An 18360-nucleotide genomic window follows, 5' to 3' on the forward strand; every position below is an offset into this window, starting at 1 on the left:
GACAAGGCTGGTATGTTCCTTTAAAGACTAAAATGAACTGGAACAACAAAGATGTCCCCACTTCACTTGCTTGTCAGTCATCTTGAGCAACTTCTTTGCTAAATCAGATTGTCTGAAAGCACAAGACAAATACTTCCTCAATTTCTCATGTGCTATTCACAACGTCACGGCTCAAGACAAGACACACTTTCGAGTTTAATCTGCATGTTTAATCCACACTTTCTCCATCACTGTCTTAAATAGGTGATCTGCACACAGTACGTGAAACCAACCCGAAGCATTTGCAGACACCCATGGCCAATTTTAAGTTACCAGCCTGAGGTCACCGAACAAGCGAGGTCCTGCATGATGGCATTTACACAGTACTTCCTCCGTGCAGATTCAAGTGGGTCACGTCACCGGCAGAGAGAATGACAACACGGGGACCAAGTCCCGAAAGCATAAGGTCGTTATTTCTCAAATAAGATACCTCGCGCTGTCTGGCATACAGTCGGGGTTCAATACTTCGTGGTCAGTCGGTTTGTAAGTATTAGATCAGCCAGTGCCACGCACCATCGCACACTCTCCCACACGGTCCCGTCACACAGGGTCACACACAGTCACAGTCCTAGTGCCAAGCGGGTATGCCTGATGGCCAGCCTGGCCAAAGCTGGGCTGTCTGTCTGTCTTGTTCCCAGGTTGTGTCCCCAACACCAAAACAGCGCCTGGCACACAGGAGATGCTCGGAACCACTTGCGTGAATGAAGCTCGCACAGCATAGTCGCAGGGACCCCCGAAGACGAGCCCCCTTGAATGCCAGCGCACGGCTGGGGATGAGTCTTTATTTCTCATATATTAACATAAATAAAGATTTTCTTTTTATCTGTTTTGTTTGCTGACATTTCGCCAGCCCTGTACAGGGCCCTGCATACAGCAGATGTTCAATAAATATAAATGGAATGGATTAATATAAAGTACACTGTTGAGCCCGGCTCAGAATAAATACCAGAAGTTCGACTTAGGGCAAGAATGGGAGAGTGACTTGGAGAGTCCTCGAGGAGGGGGTCAGCAGCGGGGACCCCTGCCAAGCCAGGTGAGGTAGAGTCGCCAGGGCTTCCATCACCAAGAGCCCCAAAGAAAGAAGGCAGCATTCAGTCTCGGTCCAGGGACGGGGACCCAGTGGGCCATGATGAGGGGAGTCCAGTGGGGACTTTGGTGGCCACTCTGAAGAGGCCCAAGATCGTGGCCCCCTGCGCGAGCTGCCAGGTGAGGTGCACCCCAGCCTCAGCCCGCAGGTGAACACCCAGGCGCTGGCCGGCGCGCAGGTGCAGTAGGCTGCCCCGGAAACCGGCTGCCGAGTCCCGGGCCTCTGAGGATGGAGGAGGCAGGTCCAAGGTCAGAGCCAGGGCTTCCACCCCGACACCAAGAGGCTGCAGGTGCAGGGCTGCGGAGATGGAGCCGGAGCCTTTGCTGGGCACCACCCGCTGCAGCTTCAGGTGCAAGAAAACATAGTAGACCCCGGGTTCTGCCACCGTCAGCTCCCGACTGTGCTGGTCGTAACTCAGGCCCGGCCCCAGGAACACGCCCGCCAGGCCCGGGTCACTGTACCAGCGCAGGGGCCCTTCGGTCAGCTGTACTGAGGGAGGAAAAAGAGGGGGAGGTTCCTTGAGTGTGGCTGTGGAGCAGGGGGGGGGCAGCCCTGGGGACGGGTGCTGGGGTGCTGGGGCTCTGAGCTGGAGAGGGACAGAGGAAGGAAGAGGTTTCCAGGAGGAGGTGAAGTTGGTGAGGGAAGGGAGGAAGGGAGAACAGGACTCCGAGGGAGGGGAGGGTGGGGAGGACAGTCTTGAGGAGGGAGAGTGAGGGTGCAGGGTGGGAAAAGCAGAAGGAAGCTTGAGGAGGGGATACAACGCCAAAGGTGGCAGTCTGACTGGGGAGAGCATGGTGGGGAGGGAAGGAAGGGGGTGGGGAGGGAAGGAAGGGGGTTGGCAGGGAGGTGAGGGGAATGGGGGAGGTGGCACAGCCTGGAGGGGACTCAGCAGAGACAGAGGGGGTGGAAGGGAGAGTGTCAGGAAGGGGGAGAAGACAGAAGGGAAGCGGTGGGGAGGGGAGAGTGGGGAAGGAGAGGAAGAAGAAGGGAGGGGGAAGGGATGGGGAGGAGTGAGGAAGGGGCAGGATGAGGGGAAGGGAGGGGAGAGGATAGGGAGGAAGAGTCTGGAAGGGGAAAGGAGTTCGAAGGAGATCTCCAGAAGGAGGGAAGGTGGGGGGGACGTGGGTGAGGAGTGAGGGCCCGGACCTCCCAGAGCCCAGCATTAGAGACAAGAGCAGGTGGGATCTGTGGGATCAAGCCCCAGGTCTGGGGGCGGGGAGGGGGCGGAGGGAGCCTGATGTAGGTACATTTGGTGTCAGAGGAGGAAAATCCGGCACCATGAGAGGGTCATGGGAAGGTCAGGAAGACAGTGGAGGTTCAAAGAGGTGAGGGGACAGCTTTTAGAGAGAAGGAGAAGAGGGTCAGATGGAGGAAGAGGAGGCCTCCCTGTCCCGGGGTTCCTCCGCCTTGTTGCCACCCCCGCCCGGTGCGCCCAAGGGGAATGACCTCGGGACACTTACCATCTCGGGCCACCAGCTGCGCGAACACGCCCTGCGGAGAGAGGAAAGGCGGAAAATGGGTGGAGGCTCCCGGTCCTGCTGCGCCGCCCCCTGGAAAGCGAGGGTTCCGGGGGTCTGTGCGGTCCTTAGACCTCGCACGTGCTGCAGATGAATACACCAGCATCCACGCGCACCCAGAGCTGGTGGTTCAACCTGCCCCAACCCCTGGGGTCTGCAAGGACAGAACCTCGAAATTCAGCAGAGAAAAGAGGAGCGATTCCCTCCAAGGGCCCTTGGGAAGGAAACGGGGCGACCCCAAGGGCCTGGGAGAAAAGCGAGGTTTTCCGGAAGTCAGGAAAGAACGTGAGTCCCCTTTACGGTTGGAGATAATAGACCTCAGGGTCCGCGATGGAGAAAGGGTTACCCTCTGGGGCCCGGAACGCAGATGGAGCCTCACGGGGGTGCCCCCCGAAGTCCTGGATAAAGAAGGGGTGCTCTCGGGGGTCCGGGTGGGAGAAGGGGTTCCGGGCGCATCTCACCTGCGGAGAGTCGGGGAGGCGGGCGCCGGCGTCGGGCAGGTCCTCGGGGAGCCCGGGGAGCCGGGGGCCGGGCGCGGCGGGGGCCCGGGGTGCGTCCCAGGCGCGGAGCGCGCAGAAGGCGCAGACGCCGGTGAGCAGCAGCAACGCGGCGCTCAGGGCCCAGGGCAGCGGGCTGCAGGCGCTGCGGGGGGGCGCGGGCGGCCGCTGGGCCTCGGGGTCCGCGGCGGCGTCGGTGCGGGGGCACATGGCCGGCGGCTGGCGGCTGCAGCCCGGCCCGGGGCCCCGCGCTTTATAGAACTCAGGAAGCCGCGTTTTCCGGGGCGGGGCGGGTGGGGATGCCGGCGCCCCGCCTTCCGTCTGAAGTTTCCCTAACTTTCTCTTCTCTGAATCTCTCTCCGATTTCCATCTCCTTTCTCGCCCGCCAAGGCCTACCCCACCGTTTCCTCTTTGTCCCTAGTTCTCTCCCTCCCGTGTCTCCCGGATCTCTCTCCGCCTCTGTCTCTCTGGGTGTCTCTTTGTAGCTCTGCCTCGCCTCGTGTCTGTGCCTCTCTGTGCCTCTCATTTGTCCCCGTCTCTGTGGACTGTCACTGTAAGAGGTCTCAGGGAATCTTTCCATCCCTGGGCCTCATTTTTTTCCGTGCGTCTGTCTCTGTCTCTCTGTCTCTCCCTGTCTCTCTATGTCTCCGACTCTCTGATTTTCGATTTCTTGGTCTCTCAGCCCGTCTCTTTCCCTTCCTTCTTGCCACTCCCTAGCCCCCCATCACTGCGGCTCCCCCAGCACTCCCCTAAATCCAGCATATCTGCAGAAGGGTCAGGAAACAGCCAGGCCTCAGCCCCTTCTCTGGAGTATAAGCCCCCCAGTTGGAACCTTGAGTGGCAGGCTCAGCCCTCCCCCCACCCTCCCTCACCTTCCCCGGGAGCCCTGGGCCTTCCCTGGCTTGCCCCCACCCACCCATCTGGAGGCTTCCCGTCAGGGGCCCCTCCTGGACCCCACAAGCAGAAGGCTGGAGAGTCCAGGTAGAGAAATCCCCCTGATAGGGAAGGGACAGTCTTGGCTAAAGCAGAGGAAACTCAAATTTCCCGTTCACTCTGCCCTGGTGGAGGCGGGGTGAGAGGAGGAGCAGAGCAGGCCCGAAAACTTGGACCCAAAAGAGGAAGCGACCATATATTGAGACACAGGCAGCACTGGGAAAGCCCTGGCCTCCTCCAGAAGCCCAGCGGAGCCGGCCTGGCCGAGTGAACACTGGCCCGGCAAGGGACTTATCTATCAGCGCTGCACGGATTGGCAGCTGGGAAGTGGCCGGGGCGGGGTGGGGGTGGGGCGGGGTGTCGGGATTTGGGTTCAACAGAATCATTATGCGATGGTTACCCTGCATTCTATTTTGTTGTATCGGGCCTCCTTGGAGAATTACAGGAAGCAAACAGTGATGATGCTGGCTGTTGTTGGTGCTAACAGGTGCTAAATGCTTCCGTATCTGAACTGTTATGAAGTGTGACACCCAACTAGCAAACTAGCCAGGCAGCAGCACCTGGGGATTTGTTAGTTATGCAAATTCTAGTACCGCAAACTAGGCCTATTGACACTCTGGGAGCAGAAGCCCAGGAATCAGTGTGTGGTTGAGCCCTCCAGGCGATTATTTTGATGCTTGCCTAAGCTAGAGATGCCACTGCCTTGTACCAGGGGTCGTTCCTTCGCACCTGCCATCCCTCTGGCTGGAATGTTCTTTCCCAGACCAGCAGGCAGCAACACTTTCGGTTCCAACCTCACTGTGGGTAGAGACGGTGCTGTGACAGCTAAGCGATTGTTTTGAGAACTAAACCAAAATTGTTACCCAGCAGGGAGGGAAGCCAAGTATCATCTCCCTAGCAGAATTCCACCATCGCCATCCCCCAAGGCTCCCCGACTGGGGGTGACCGTCCCCCCCAACTCCAAAAGAGAGCATGGTAGATGGCAGGTAACATTGAGGAGTTTGCTTCAAGGAGATCCCCAAAAGAGACACCAGCTTTTCTCCCCAGCAGGGCGGAAAAACAGCCGTTTCTAGTGTTGCTTTTTCCTCCCGAGAGCCGAGAGCCGGAAGGGCAGTCTGTGGCCAGAGGAAGCTAGCTGAGGGTAGAAGAATCATGCTGGAAACCCAAGTGGTAAGCAGACCCCTGACTTCAAATGCAGGAGCTGAAATTTCCCCACCCCAACCCTCGCCCCCACTCAGCACCCAGGACTGGGAAGACGGGACAGTAAAAGACCCCTCTCCTAAGAATTGGACCAACCGGGGAGAAAGATTTACCAATCCTAAGGCCAAAGGGTCCTCTCCCGATGGCAACGCCCCGCCAAGAATCTCACAGGGCATGGGCCAGTCTGTTTATGATTAAGTCCTACCCCACGGCAGGCCACAGCCAGGGATTGCCTCAGCTGACCAAAAAAAAAAAAAAGACAAAAAGAGGTATTTGAGGGGCGCCTGGGTGGCACAGCGGTTAAGCGTCTGCCTTCGGCTCAGGGCGTGATCCCGGCGTTATGGGATCGAGCCCCACATCAGGCTCCTCCGCTATTAGCCTGCTTCTTCCTCTCCCACTCCCCCTGCTTGTGTTTCCTCTCTCGCTGGCTGTCTCTCTCTCTGTCGAATAAATAAATAAAATCTTAAAAAAAAAAAAAAAAGAGGTATTTGGGAGACCATAGGCATCACCTTCTCTGAGGAAGCAAATGAAAGTGTCCCACCCTGGGGTCCCATTATATGGCCCATGGGATTTCCTTGGTCGCATTTCCACCATCCGAAATATCCTTGTCGTTTTGTTTCCTTGCTTGTTCTGCCCAGGAGGTTGTTATCTCCTGAAGAGTCGTATCTCCATCTGCCCTATCAATAGAAAGCTATCAATAGTACTCAATAATAAAATAAACAAATAATAAATAAATAAAATAATAAATAATACATAAAACTATCAGTAGTACTCAATAATACTCACTGAACGAACAAACGAATGAATGAATAAATGAATGAATGAAGTGTAGAGCATGACAGTTTCCAGCATGGGCTCTAGAGGTCAACAAACTACAGTCCACCAGTGACACATTTTGTGTTTCATTGTTTCTGGTTTTAAGTGGCGGGGAAACATCAAAAGAAGAAGATTTCACGGCATGTGCAAATCATATGCAATTCAAATTGCGGTGTCCACAAATAAAGTTCCATCCGCACACCGCCGTGCCCACTCACTTGCGTGTCATCTGTGGTCGCCTTGGTGGTACTACGGCAGCGTTCAGTGTTGCAAGAGAGACTGGTCCACAAAGCCCAAAATATTTACTCTCTCTGGTCCATTTCAGAAAAAAAAAAAAAAAAAAACAAAGTTGCTGCCTCTGCTCTAGAGGCTTGAATTTCAGCTCTCAGATGTCTTGCTTGCGATTTGGGGCAGGTGGCTTTACCTCCCTGAGCCTCGTTTATCTGATACGGTAAATGGGAATAATAGGAGGTCACCAAGGGTGGTTGGAGCTTGCTCGAGGAGGCCCAGGCACATCGTAAACGCTCGCTAAAGGGGGGCTGGCATTGCATGATCTGTGAAGCTTCGACAACTGCAGCCCATCGTCATCCCCAATAGGTGGATGCAGAAACTAAGAGTCCCAAAGTTGAAGTCACTTAGCCTCAGTGACTCACGGTGACTGTTCGGAACTCCTTACACCCAGGGGCTTGACAGAGATCTATCCACTCCCCCCAAGAAGGGGAAACAAGGCCTGGCAGCCCGGGGAAGGCTCAGGCCACAGCCAGGGAGTGCCATGACGTGCTGCTGTGGTCGGGACATCTGAGCCAGGCAGCCCTGCCCATCGCGAGGCTCTCAGCATCACCCCGCTAGCACCCCACGTTCAGTGGGGTTGCACCTCTGCATTCAGCGGTCTCCCCAAGGTAAGCGTGGGCCGTTTTCCTCACCTCTGGGGTAGGACCCAAATCCTCACTCTTACCATCATAGGGCTCAAGGGAGGGACTGGGCAGGAAGTAGTTGGAGGGAGGAGCACCTTCCCTCCCCCCTGTGAGGCCCAGTGAATAAGGTACCTCCTCCAGGAGGTGTGCCTTGATTTTTCCTAGCAAAATTCATCTCCTTTTCCCTGGGTTCCATTTTGCCCCCCAGCCCCTACCTGTGGCCTCCACCCCCCCCCCCGCCCCCGCCCCATGTCAACCTCCAGCTGGCCAGGGTCCCCTGTCTCCCCCAGGACAGAGGCAGAGCCTAACAAAGAACATTAGTGATGTTTGCTGAGTAAGTACACAAGTGAGAAAGCAAGCAAGTGAGCAAGGGACCAAACGGGGGTGTGTAAACCAGAAAAGAAGAAAAAAGGGAAGGAAAGAACCGAATCAAATAGAGTTGGTCTTGAGCCATTTTAATGTGTTTTGGGTGTTTTGTTTTGTTTTGTTTTGGAGGGTTTTTTTTTAAGATCTTATTTATTTATTTGACAGAGAGAGAGCAAGAGAGCACAAGCAGGGGGAGCTGCAGAGGGAGAGGGAGAAGCAAGCTCCCCACTGAGAGGAGCCCAATGTAGGACTCTATCCCAGGACCCGGGGATCATGACCTGAGCCGAAGGCAGAAGCTTCACCGACTGAGCCACCCAGGCGCCCCCAGCCAAGGCAATGCTAACATGTGTTGAAGGAGGAAAGAGACACAGAAGGGGGAATCGCGTGGTACGAGTTAGCCAAACCTCTGGAAAAGCTGGGTTCGGGTCTCCTCAGCCCCAGATAGGCCAGGAAGACACAGGGACCCGCACGTCGTGTGTACCTGTGGTGCTGTGTGTGCACTGCAAGCTCGGTAGCACGAAACAATTAAGCTTTGCGGAGTTGGGGTGCACAGCCAGCTACTCTGGACGTGTGTATTTCCGATGCATGCTTACGAACGAGGAAGGGGAGGGGTCCCATGTGTGCAGAGGTGTGTCTCTAGTTGAGGAACAGCACCGGCACAAGAGCCAAACTGCTCGGCTTCAAATCTCAGCTCTGCCCCTGGCTAGCTGCGTGACCTTGAGCGCATTCTTTCCCTTATCTGGGCCTCGGTTTTCCCACCTAAGCAGTGTGGCTAACAGCAGTGACGATCTCCTAGGATTACTGTCCAGGACAGGGGGCCAGACCCACGTCTGGCAGGCAGTGAGGTGCTCGGTGCGGTTGGCCATCCTTGCTGACAGTCTGGTTCTCCTTGTGATTCGATGCAGGAGTTGATCTTGTGAACACCAGGGTCCAAACACCAGGGCAGACATCCGGACGGAAAGACAGACAGGCAGGAATGTCTGGTACAAGAGTGTTTTCAGAACGCAAATAGCCAAAACAGTCATTGAAAAAGAAATGGCCAGCATAAGTTTGGTAATCAAGCCGTGGAGAAATTTGAGTCATCTCCTTGGGGCTCGATAAAGATCTCTAACTAAGGGTTAAGTAAGCTGCAGGATGCTAGGTACTGAATATGCTGTTTTGTTTTAGAGCGGAGATATATTTGCACAGCAAATTTCTAGAAGGCATAGAAAAAAAAACCCGAGGATTCAGGGGTGAGCAATGTGGCTCTTTCACTGTATATGCTTTTGCCCGCTTGCATTTTCCATGTGCTACTGTTTTGCTTTGTTTTGGTTTTTTAATGTTAAGTACGGAATTGTGGTCAGGTGTGCACACACGTAGAAAGAAACCAGTAGCCGGAGCTGAAGAAGGGAAAATTTAGCACCAGTGACATCAAAGGCAGGAAATGGTGTTTCCCTGCTAAGGGCAGTAGAAGGACACAGGGATGGGGAAGACCCAGGCAGACCAGGGCGAACCCCTACAACCCCTCAGAGGGGCCTGGCAGGAGAAGCCAGATCATTCTGCTGGGAAGCAAGCCTTCCCACCCCAGAAAGGAAGTCCCAGCAGGGCCACCACCTGGAGGGACTCTCCAGCTCGCCCAGGAAGGCAGCCACAAGGCAGACAGACATAGGGGTACAGTAGATACCTCCGTTCAAGTCACACACAGTCATACAAACCGAGACACAAATCACGGCACACACAGACACACCATATGGACACACACACAGACACACACTGAGACACATACCTGGACACATAACCGTAGGTACACAAGAGCAGCGACCAAAGCTAACCACAGGCCCACACAAGGACATGCCCGTGGCTATGGTCACACACACCCACTCACACATAAACAGCTTCCGAGAGACTCAAACTCTCCGGGATGTGCAATCAGAGCTCAAAATATCAGACACCCAGAGGCCACTGAAGGCACACAAGTCACACAGTGACACAAGCTGACCTAGACAGACACGCCAGACACTCAAAACAAAGACACAAACTACAAGCGAACACAACCAAAGGAAGCCAGGCCCCGTCCCTCAAACCGCCCAAGATCCACCAGCCCCTAGTGGGGGCTTGTCCTTCACTTCCTTGAGAAACCTCTAGGTCCCTTTTCTTGGCCCCGGCACCCAGTGTAGGCCGCGGGCGACCCCTGCTGGACCAGGCGCCTCAACGCCGAGCTGCAAAGAGAGGGGCGCGGGGTGGGGTCTAGACTCAGAGAGGGGAAATCTGCTTCTAGATCTTTGGCACCAAATGCAAAGGACGGTGAGGAAAGAGCATGGCGACCGGGGAGAGGGGAGAGGGGACCCGGGCGGCCGGAGCCGGATCAGGCAGGCTTTGAACACGAGAGCCGGGAGGCTGGAGTGGGAACGAAGACCCTCAACCACCCTCCACGAAGCCCGCTCCGCTCCCCCGCCGGGGGCTGCTCTTGGTATGGAGGAAGCCCGAGTGGGCCCGGAGGCGGACTCGCAGCGGCCTAATGAGAGGCGGCGAGGGCGCCCGCCCGGACGGGGCGACCGCCGTCGGCGCAGAGGGAGGGGTGCCCGCCGCCCCGCGTGGTTCTCAGCCAGAAAGTGACCACCAAAGAATCGCCCACGTTCTGGAATGCCCGGGGCGGAAACTGCTGGCGCAGGAGGATTACCAACCAACTTCGACGTGACTTTGAAGAGAAGGGTGAGTCTGCCCCTTCCAGGTCCGACCCGTCTCACAAGCCCTGCCCATTCCCCAGCCCCGCCCACTCCGCCCACTCTCCCGTCATTCTCCCCAGGCTCCGCCCACTTCCCCCAGCTATCAGCCTTCCCCGCCCGGCCCCCCCCAAGTCCCGCCCATTTCCCCAGCCATCTCCCCTCCAGGCCCTGTCCCCTCCTCAAGTCCCGCCCACTTCTCAGCCATCCCTCTTCCAGGCCTTGCCCACTCCCCAAGTCCCTCCTACTATTCCTATCATCTCCCTAGGCTCCGCCCACTTCTCCAGCTCTCAACCTTCCAGGCCTTGCCCACTCCCTAGTCCTGCCCACTTCCCAGCCATCCCCCTTCCAGGCCTTGCCCACTCCCCAAGTCCTGCCTAGCATCTCCCTAGGCTCCGCCCACTTCGTCGCCATCAGTTTCCCAATCCCGCCCACTTCGCTGTCATTCTCAGGCCCCGCCCACTTCCCCAGTTCTCAGACTCCCAAGTCCTACCCAACCTCAGTCCCGCCCACTTCCCTGTCACTCTCTCTAGATTCGGAGCGTTTCCCAGCCATCAGCCTCCCAGGCAGGCCCTGCCCACTCTCCTGCCCCTCCTACTTTTTTACCTCTCTCAGTCCAACACCACCCTCTTCTCAGGCTCCGCCCTTTTATTGCCTAGCTAAATTCCTCTCATTTCCCGGGTTCCACTTTTCAAGAACCCTGCGGCCCCTTCCCAGGCTAAGCCTTTGAACCATCCCCATCCCTAGTCTAACTGCCCTGCCCACAGTGGTGTTCACTGTCCACGCCCCATCCCGCTCGCGAACTCCAACCCCCGTCCGGGTGGGTGCGCCCGCCCTGTCGTCCCCACAGTCGATGAATTTACCACGCACGATCTTGGCCCTGCCCCAGCTGGTGATCTGGCGCCAGCCCCCGTGGCCCGGGGACCTGCGCAGGACACTCCTGCCCCACCTGGCCGCACACCTGGCCCACCAAGTTGTTGGTGCCTTTGGAATGTTGAGTCTGCGGCTGGGTGAGCCCCTCCCCACCAGCCTTGAGGCCCCCCAGGTCCACCACCCAAAGATCTCTGGAGGGGTCCGTCTGTCTGTTTTTACCCAAGGGTCGCTAGACGGGGGGGGGGGGGGGTACTTGGGTCACGTGTCTCCACACCTGTGTGTGCGTCCGCATATTTCAGGGATGTCTGGGTCAATGTGCGCCTGCGTAAATGCTGGAGAAAGGGGCTCTCCGCAAGTGTGACTTTGGGATGTGTGCCTGTCTTCCTGGCTCTGTGTGCCCATAGCAGCATCTGGCCGGGTGTCTTTCTCTTTCGTCAGTCTTGCATGGGACTTTACTTTCTCCCTTCAACCATTTTTTTTTTCAGTCTTTCATGATTTTCTTTGCTGTATATCTTTTTGAGTGTATCTGAGTCTGGCTGTGTGTCTGGGGGGGGGTCTGTATCGTGTACCTCTGTGTGCGTGTTTGACTGTGTGTATGTTGTATGTGAGTCTCTGGGTCTGTCTGTGTGTCTGCGGTTGGTCTGTGTTGTGCTTATATCCCTGTGAGTGTGGGATTCCGTGTACGTGTGCTCGGGCGGGCATGTCACACACGCGTGTACATCTGGTCCATTCCTACATTGGGCTCGGCCTCTACTGAGGTCTGCGTGTAGATACCCACAGAATGTGTATCTGACTCTGCGGTATGCATGTGTGTCTCTGGGTCTCCGTGCCGCGTGTTGTCATTGTGTTGTTGAGCTGTGTGTTGTATTGGCTCGGAGAGCTGTGTTCAGTGTGGGTGACTCCTACGGTTGCACTTGGTTTATCGACACCTGACTGTGCAACTGGGTTGGGGTGGATCTGATGGCATTTGTGTAGCCTGATGTGTGTCTGGGTCTATATGGGCCTCTGTGTGTTGTGGGAATATTGTTGCGTTGTGTGTCTGGGTGTATCTGAATCTGTGAGTCTGGGTCGGACTGTGTGGTTGTATTGTGTAATGGTGTACATCAGACTCTGTGTGTGGATGTGCCCCTAGGGCCTGAGCTTGCCTGGGGTCTAGATGTGTGGCTGGCATCTCCCCAGTGGGTAGAGCTGGTGACCGAAGACCCCTTACTGGGAAGGGGAGGGCAGGCTGGGACACTAGCTTTGCCCTCTCAACCCAGGGAGGGAGTGGGGGGGCTGTGGGAGGCTGGGTTCCAACTGCCTGGTCCCACCAGACTTCAGTGGGCAACAGGATGACAGGGCGGCAGGCCTGGGGGTAGGCCTCTAAGGTGGGTGGGCCTGAGAGAGAGCCCCAGACAGGACCCCCTGCTCCGCCTGACTTCAGGACGTGGTGACGAGTGAGGGACCCCAGCCTCTGTTCACCTACAGCACTCCCACCAGTATCTCCCGGCTCAGCTACAGAGCCACAGATATGGGCATGAAAACACACACACACCACCCTTCCACGAACACACACGCATAAGCACACATACACACACAGATCGCAGACAGGAGCTCACATGCACCCAGACACGTACCCATGTGCACTACAACCACCTATTTACACAACACATCATACACACACATGTGTGTCAGGACACAAGCACATACAGAAAGTGAGCCCTCCCACCTTTGTCCCCTCATTATTCTAACCCCTGACCCACGTCATGCACAGGACCCCCCCCCCATCTGTGGGTCCCTGGGGCTCTGTCCTCCTCCCGCTTCTGTCCAGATAATCTTCCCTACACAGCCGTCCCCACCCTCTCACCACGTCCAGGCTCTGGAGATGCAGGAAGGACAGACTGGCCAGAAGGCCAAAGGAGAGTAGACCTCAGGCCACCTCTCCGTAAGTGGGGTCTTCCCCACCCCTGGCAGTTAGCATCCCCAGGGTGCTGAGCGAGAGCAGTTTGACAGTACCCTACATCCAGGGCTCCTCTTGCAATGACACCACTGTCATACGCCCCCCCATCCCAGCGTGGCCCATTACGTCCTTGAGGACCCTTAATCTCCCTCTTCATGGTAAGGGGCTGGCCGCTTTCACCCTGTGCAGTGGAGACATGCCACAGGCAAACTGCACCCCTTTTTCTGGGAAAGCATAGGCCGGAGCCAGAGGAAGTACCCACTCTTTTCCTAAAGCAATGGGAAATCTCACTGCTCCATGGCATACAACTTTCCTTGAGGAAAAGGTAAGGCTCCCCCTTTGTTGACACAGAACAGCGGAAAGGCCTGCCTCTCTGTGTTAGGCATAGAACAAGAGGAAGTTCGGCCTCTTCCCCTGCAGACCGGGAAGCCCACCCCTCATAGTCATAAAGCAGGATGCAGTACTGCTCCTTTCCTGGGGAGCTGGGAAATCTCCCTCTTTCAAACACAGAGGGAACATCCTGCCTCTTTATCCTGGTGAAAAGGGAAGCCCCGCCATTTTCAGGCATGTGGGAGGAAGTCTGTACATTTCTCCCGGTGTAGCAGGAAGTCCTGCCCTTTTTGGATATGGGACCCCTGCCCGTGTCTGATGTAAAATAGGGGGACGTCCCACCCTTTTTCTTGGGGAAATGGGAAGCCATGCCCTCCGGCCTGGTGCAGTGGGAAACCAGCCCCTCCTTTCCACATGAAGTGGGAAATGCAGTCTGTCTGAGACAAAGGGCTGGGGACTTCCCATGCCTGTGGCACCCCTGCCCCGCGGGGCTGAGCCCTCCCCACTCCACTGTGGCCCACAGATCAGCTGGGAAGAGATGCTCAGGGTCCAGGACCTGCGTCTGAGCTCACCAGCCTTCACGAGCAGGACCCACGTGGCCATGGTCTCCAGGCTTCGGGGCATGTTCGTATTTGGCAGCATGACCCACGGGTCACGTAAGGCTCCACTTCCTGCCCGACCTGCCTTCCTTCAACCAAAAGAGCAGCTACATCACCGACGACACCTGCACCAGGCACCCCGAAGATGTCCTCGATGCCAGGCAAGTGGGCAGGCAACGAGGGGAACCCAGGAGGCAGCCCCTCCACACCCCAGCCCCATCTGCTATCAGCCAGGGTCAGCCCTCCCCCACCCATCTCCCAGAAAATCCTTCTATTCTGAGCACGCCTCCTTGGGGAGGGACTCCATGGTGTATCTGGTGGCCAGGGGTAGTGGGAGGCGGGCCACACACTGGGCAAGGCCAGAGAATGCTCTGTTGTCCCCCACCCCCTCCCCCACGCTTGGTGCCGGCAGTGCCAGGCACGGCTTCCATCGAGCTTGTGTGCACCCCTGGAGTTGGGCGGGCAAGAATGGGGAGGGCCTATCTCCTCTTAAGGCTCTTTCAGCATCCCTGTCCTGGAACAGCAACTTCCAGAACCCTGTCTCCCCCTCTCTGCAGCTGGAGAGGCCCCGTGCCAGGCTGGGTTCATGCCCAGGGCTGGGCTTGGCCAGGGGCAGGGGGAAGGGAAATCAGACCCCGTGGAGGTGGAGGTCTAAGGTCTGGGCAGTGAAGTGACAGGAGGAGCCAGGCGGGGGGAAGGGGAGCCTCTGGAAAGGAGTCAGTGACCCACGGGCCCAGGGGACAAAGCAAGCACAGACTTGGGTGGTAGCATCACATCGCACAGCCCAGAGCAGCCGGGCAACGTGGTAGGCAGACACAATGGCATAGACAGAGGCCAGGCCAAGGAGCACGTCACAGTCACACGGCTAAACGAGCGGCTGCTCACACCAGCACCACTTTCCTCCTGAAAGACAGCCCATTCAACTGCCAGCCCCTTTTTTTCTCTCTCTTTTTAAAGACCAAGTAACAAAGTAACGACCATCTCCGGTAGTGATAAAGTATCGGGGTCTTTGGAGCTGGAATGTATGGACTTTATTCCCAGCCTCAGCTGTGTGTGAGATACTCAGCCTCCTGGGGCCTCCATTTCCGCATCTGTACAATGGGTATGCAAACAGCGCCTGGCTCCTGGGGTGTGGCTTCATGAGCTAAAACATAAACCACCTGACACACTCACAGCGCCTCGAACAGGATCTGGCTTAGACACCCCTGTTATCGATAATACACAAAACAGACTCCATCCCCGGAGGTGGATAGGGGGTTGGGGTGCATGTCGGCAATGCCTCGGGGCTTGCAGACGGGGTAGCAACGTGGCCCCCACATGGTGGGCAGGTCACACACAACTAGAAGGCAGGCCTTTCGCTGGTTTTGCAGACCTCAGAAAGGGTGGTCGATTTAGTGCGCAGAATGTTCTAGGTCTCTGGGAATTCTCCACCTCGTGAGTATCTGACGCCTGATTCTCCCTGAAATGCCCCTGAAATGCCCCACAGCCACTTTCCTGTTCTTCCTGCACATTCAAGGCAAGTCAGTTAACCTGGCGGTTTAAAATGGGGGTTTGTTTTCTGTTTTCCATTTCAAAATCGGGAGCCCAATCTCTGCTGTGAGGCCAACCTGGTGCGACTGGAGATGTGACACAGACGTGAGATGGGAGTACCGGGCGACAGTATGAGCCTCCCCATAGGGTCTCACCTGCCTGCATGGGAAACCCTCTCTTCGGCGTCCTCCATTTCCCCCCCGCACCAGCGTGTGCTTAACAGCATAGCTCTCATACAGTGATGGCTTTCGGGGGGCAGAGCCCATAGCGTCTTTGGATGCCGAAATCCATTTCGGCAGATTGAACACCCTGCCTCACACCATGGCTGCCCAGGGTCAGACACGCAGGTGGGGGCAAAAATGCAGCCCCAGACTGGAGTCCCTCTGCATACCCACTCCTGGGGCTTCGAGATGAGGCCCACCTGCCCCCCAACTCTGTGGGCAGGCCAGCACCTGGAGCCAGAAAACCTGGTTCTTAACGCCCCACCATCCAGCCCCTTTTCTCGTCCCTGGCTCTATTCACTGGCTACATCCGGATCTCGGGACTCCTGGTCTGCGGATTCCCTCAGGGAGTCTTGATGGCTTTCTGGGTGGTAGGTGATACCATGCTACCAGGGGGGGGTCTGTTTGCCTGGAGGCCATGGTACCCCTGACTTTTTCCCTCCCGGGAAAGAAACCCAGGGAAGGCCAGACCTAGGCGGGTCAGCCATGGGGGACAGATGACATCAGCCCACCCAACCCCCTCCCCCCTTCCTCCCTGCAGGCTCTCTACATCTCTGGCCCCTTTTATCTCTGGTATTGCCGGGTCCCAGCAGCTCCAGGGCTTGCTCTCCATTCTCTTCCCCCTTTGCCTTCCCTCCGCTCTTGCGAAGAGCACCAGGGAACCCAAGGGATGCCCTGATGCAGAGAGAGGTCAAGGGCACAATAGGGCCGTACTCTCTAGAGACTGTCCCTTCCCAAGTGGGCTAATCTAGGAAGCCCTGCTCTCTGGGGCTCAGTCCATAACCCACATCAACCCTGCTCTGGTGGGGTGACACAGGAAACCCCATTTTTCTGGGGGCTGAGCTCCAAATCAGCCCCTCCCCGCAGGGCCACTTCCATTTGTATGGGTTTTTTTTTTTATGACTCTTGATATGTTAAAAAAAAAATTAAGAAATGCCAACATGGAGTGTATGAATTTTTGATACATATTACCATGGGCCAGTGAACCTCCATGGCTCAGGGATCAATTGTTAACAACACATTGAGTCATCACCTCAAAGGTCTAAACCAGGTTTCTCCACTTCGGCCTTACTGACACTTGGGGTTTGGATAATTCTTTGCATTGTAAGGTAGTGAGCAGTGTCCCTGGGCTCCACCCACTTGATGCCAGTAGCACTCCCCAGGGTGTAACAAACAGAAATGTCTCCAGCCATTGTCAAGTGTCCCCTGGGGGGGCACGTCAGCCCCAGCTGAGACCCCCCGGGGTACAGAATCCCACTGACCCCCAAGAGTCACTGCCTTCATCACCATCTGACCTACTAGGTCCTAGGATGCTGCACACATTCAAATACACATCTGAGGGGGACAGTTAGAGGAAGTGACTCACAGACCCTGGGGGGTCACCCTAGTTTATACCATATAACAGCTGTCTAACCCACCAGAAATCTATTCTGGGGTCTAGCGTGAGCTAGGGTGTCTAAACTCCTCCCCCCTTGGTAACACAAGGTTTCCCAGACCTCAGCACTACTGCCCTTGGGTGCCAGATCATTCTTGGGGCCCGGGGAGGGGCTGTACTGCGCACTGTGGAATGTTTGGCAGCATTCACCCTCTAGATGCCAGTAGTGCGCGCACACACCCTATCCAGGCATGACATTGCCAAGTGTCCCCTGGGAGGGCAGAATCACCCCCTGTTGAGAACCACTGGGTCAAAACCAGAAGCCACTGGCAAACGTGAGATCCCAGCCACATAGCCAACCTGACTAATCCCACCCCCACCCCGGAATAGCTGGAAACCACGGGGCATGTGGAGGAGGTGAGGAGGAGGCTTCCTGGGATGGCAGAGCTAGAGGCCAGGAGAAGGTGGCCCCAAGAGGTCTGACCTTCACTCGAGGGTCAGGGTCAGCACAGGAAGTCTCATCCAGCCCCTCATAATGATTGCAATAGTAATAGCTACAATGTATTGTTTACTCTGTGCAGAGAAAATTAGGCCCGGCTTGTTGTTAAAGGGGCCATTTCATTGCCCTCCCAGTGGCCCTAGAGGGCGGGCATTCTGGACTTCCCTATCTTACAGATAAAGAAATTCAGCCAAAGACAAAGTGGCCTGTGCAAGGTCATCGCTAACAAGAAAAGTGAAGGTAGGGCGAGGGCTTGTAATGAATGGCGATACTGGAGCAGAGAGGTGCCTAGCCCGAGGGGGGGGGGGGCGGAGCAAGGCAGACCCCAGGGGCTCACCATCCACCCCATGTGTAATCCAGCTATATGTCTTACTCCTTGATGTTCAACCCCAGGCAAGGCTGGAGCTGACCCCACCTGCCACGGACCCAAAGCCCAACAGAGGTGGCCAGGGGGAGGGCACTGTTCCCTACAACCTCCATCAGCTTCCACAAGCATCCCCAGCCAAACGTGGAAGAAAAATCTTGGTGTTACTTACTCTGCAGCTTCAAGACAAGTCGTCCAGAGACCGACCGCCCCCCTCCCAAAACAGACCGCAACTCCGGAGCCCCCAGCTCGGCCCCACTAGGAGTCCTCTCGGTTGACGCAAGGGTTCTGGCAAATGAGACCTAAATGGAATGGGGAGGCAGGCCACGGATGAGAAACTGAGGCAGGGCCGCCCCGGGCGGGAGGAGGGTAGGGGAGAGGCCGACTCTCTCCGCTGCTTGTTCACCGGCGCTCTGCCTGCCCCCGCCCCATCTCCGCAAGACCCGGGCCGCCAGGCCTGGCTGGGAACCGGTGGCGGGGGCGAGGAGATGGTGTGGTGGAGCTTGAGGGGCCTCAGCCCACGGCCCGCGGTGGGGGTGCACAGGGCCCTGGCGTGCCC

At 56.6% G+C, this 18360-nt stretch overlaps 1 protein-coding gene across 1 annotated transcript; it reads right to left on the reverse strand.

Moving 5' to 3' along the window:
- Nucleotides 1–206: 206 nt before the first annotated feature.
- TNFSF9 (TNF superfamily member 9) lies at nucleotides 207–3350 on the reverse strand. Its single transcript, XM_087866673.1, has 3 exons — nucleotides 3105–3350; nucleotides 2587–2617; nucleotides 207–1615 (listed from the first exon to the last, which is right to left on the reverse strand). Exons 1-3 carry the CDS (start codon nucleotides 3348–3350, stop codon nucleotides 1131–1133), a joined length of 762 nt encoding a protein of 253 aa, XP_087722799.1. The 3' UTR covers nucleotides 207–1130.
- Nucleotides 3351–18360: the final 15010 nt, after the last annotated feature.

This window comes from Ursus americanus, chromosome 14 (genome assembly GCF_024610735.1).
Source record: "Ursus americanus isolate L20-20 chromosome 14, mUrsAme1.1.p, whole genome shotgun sequence".
Lineage (NCBI taxonomy): Eukaryota > Metazoa > Chordata > Mammalia > Carnivora > Ursidae > Ursus > Ursus americanus.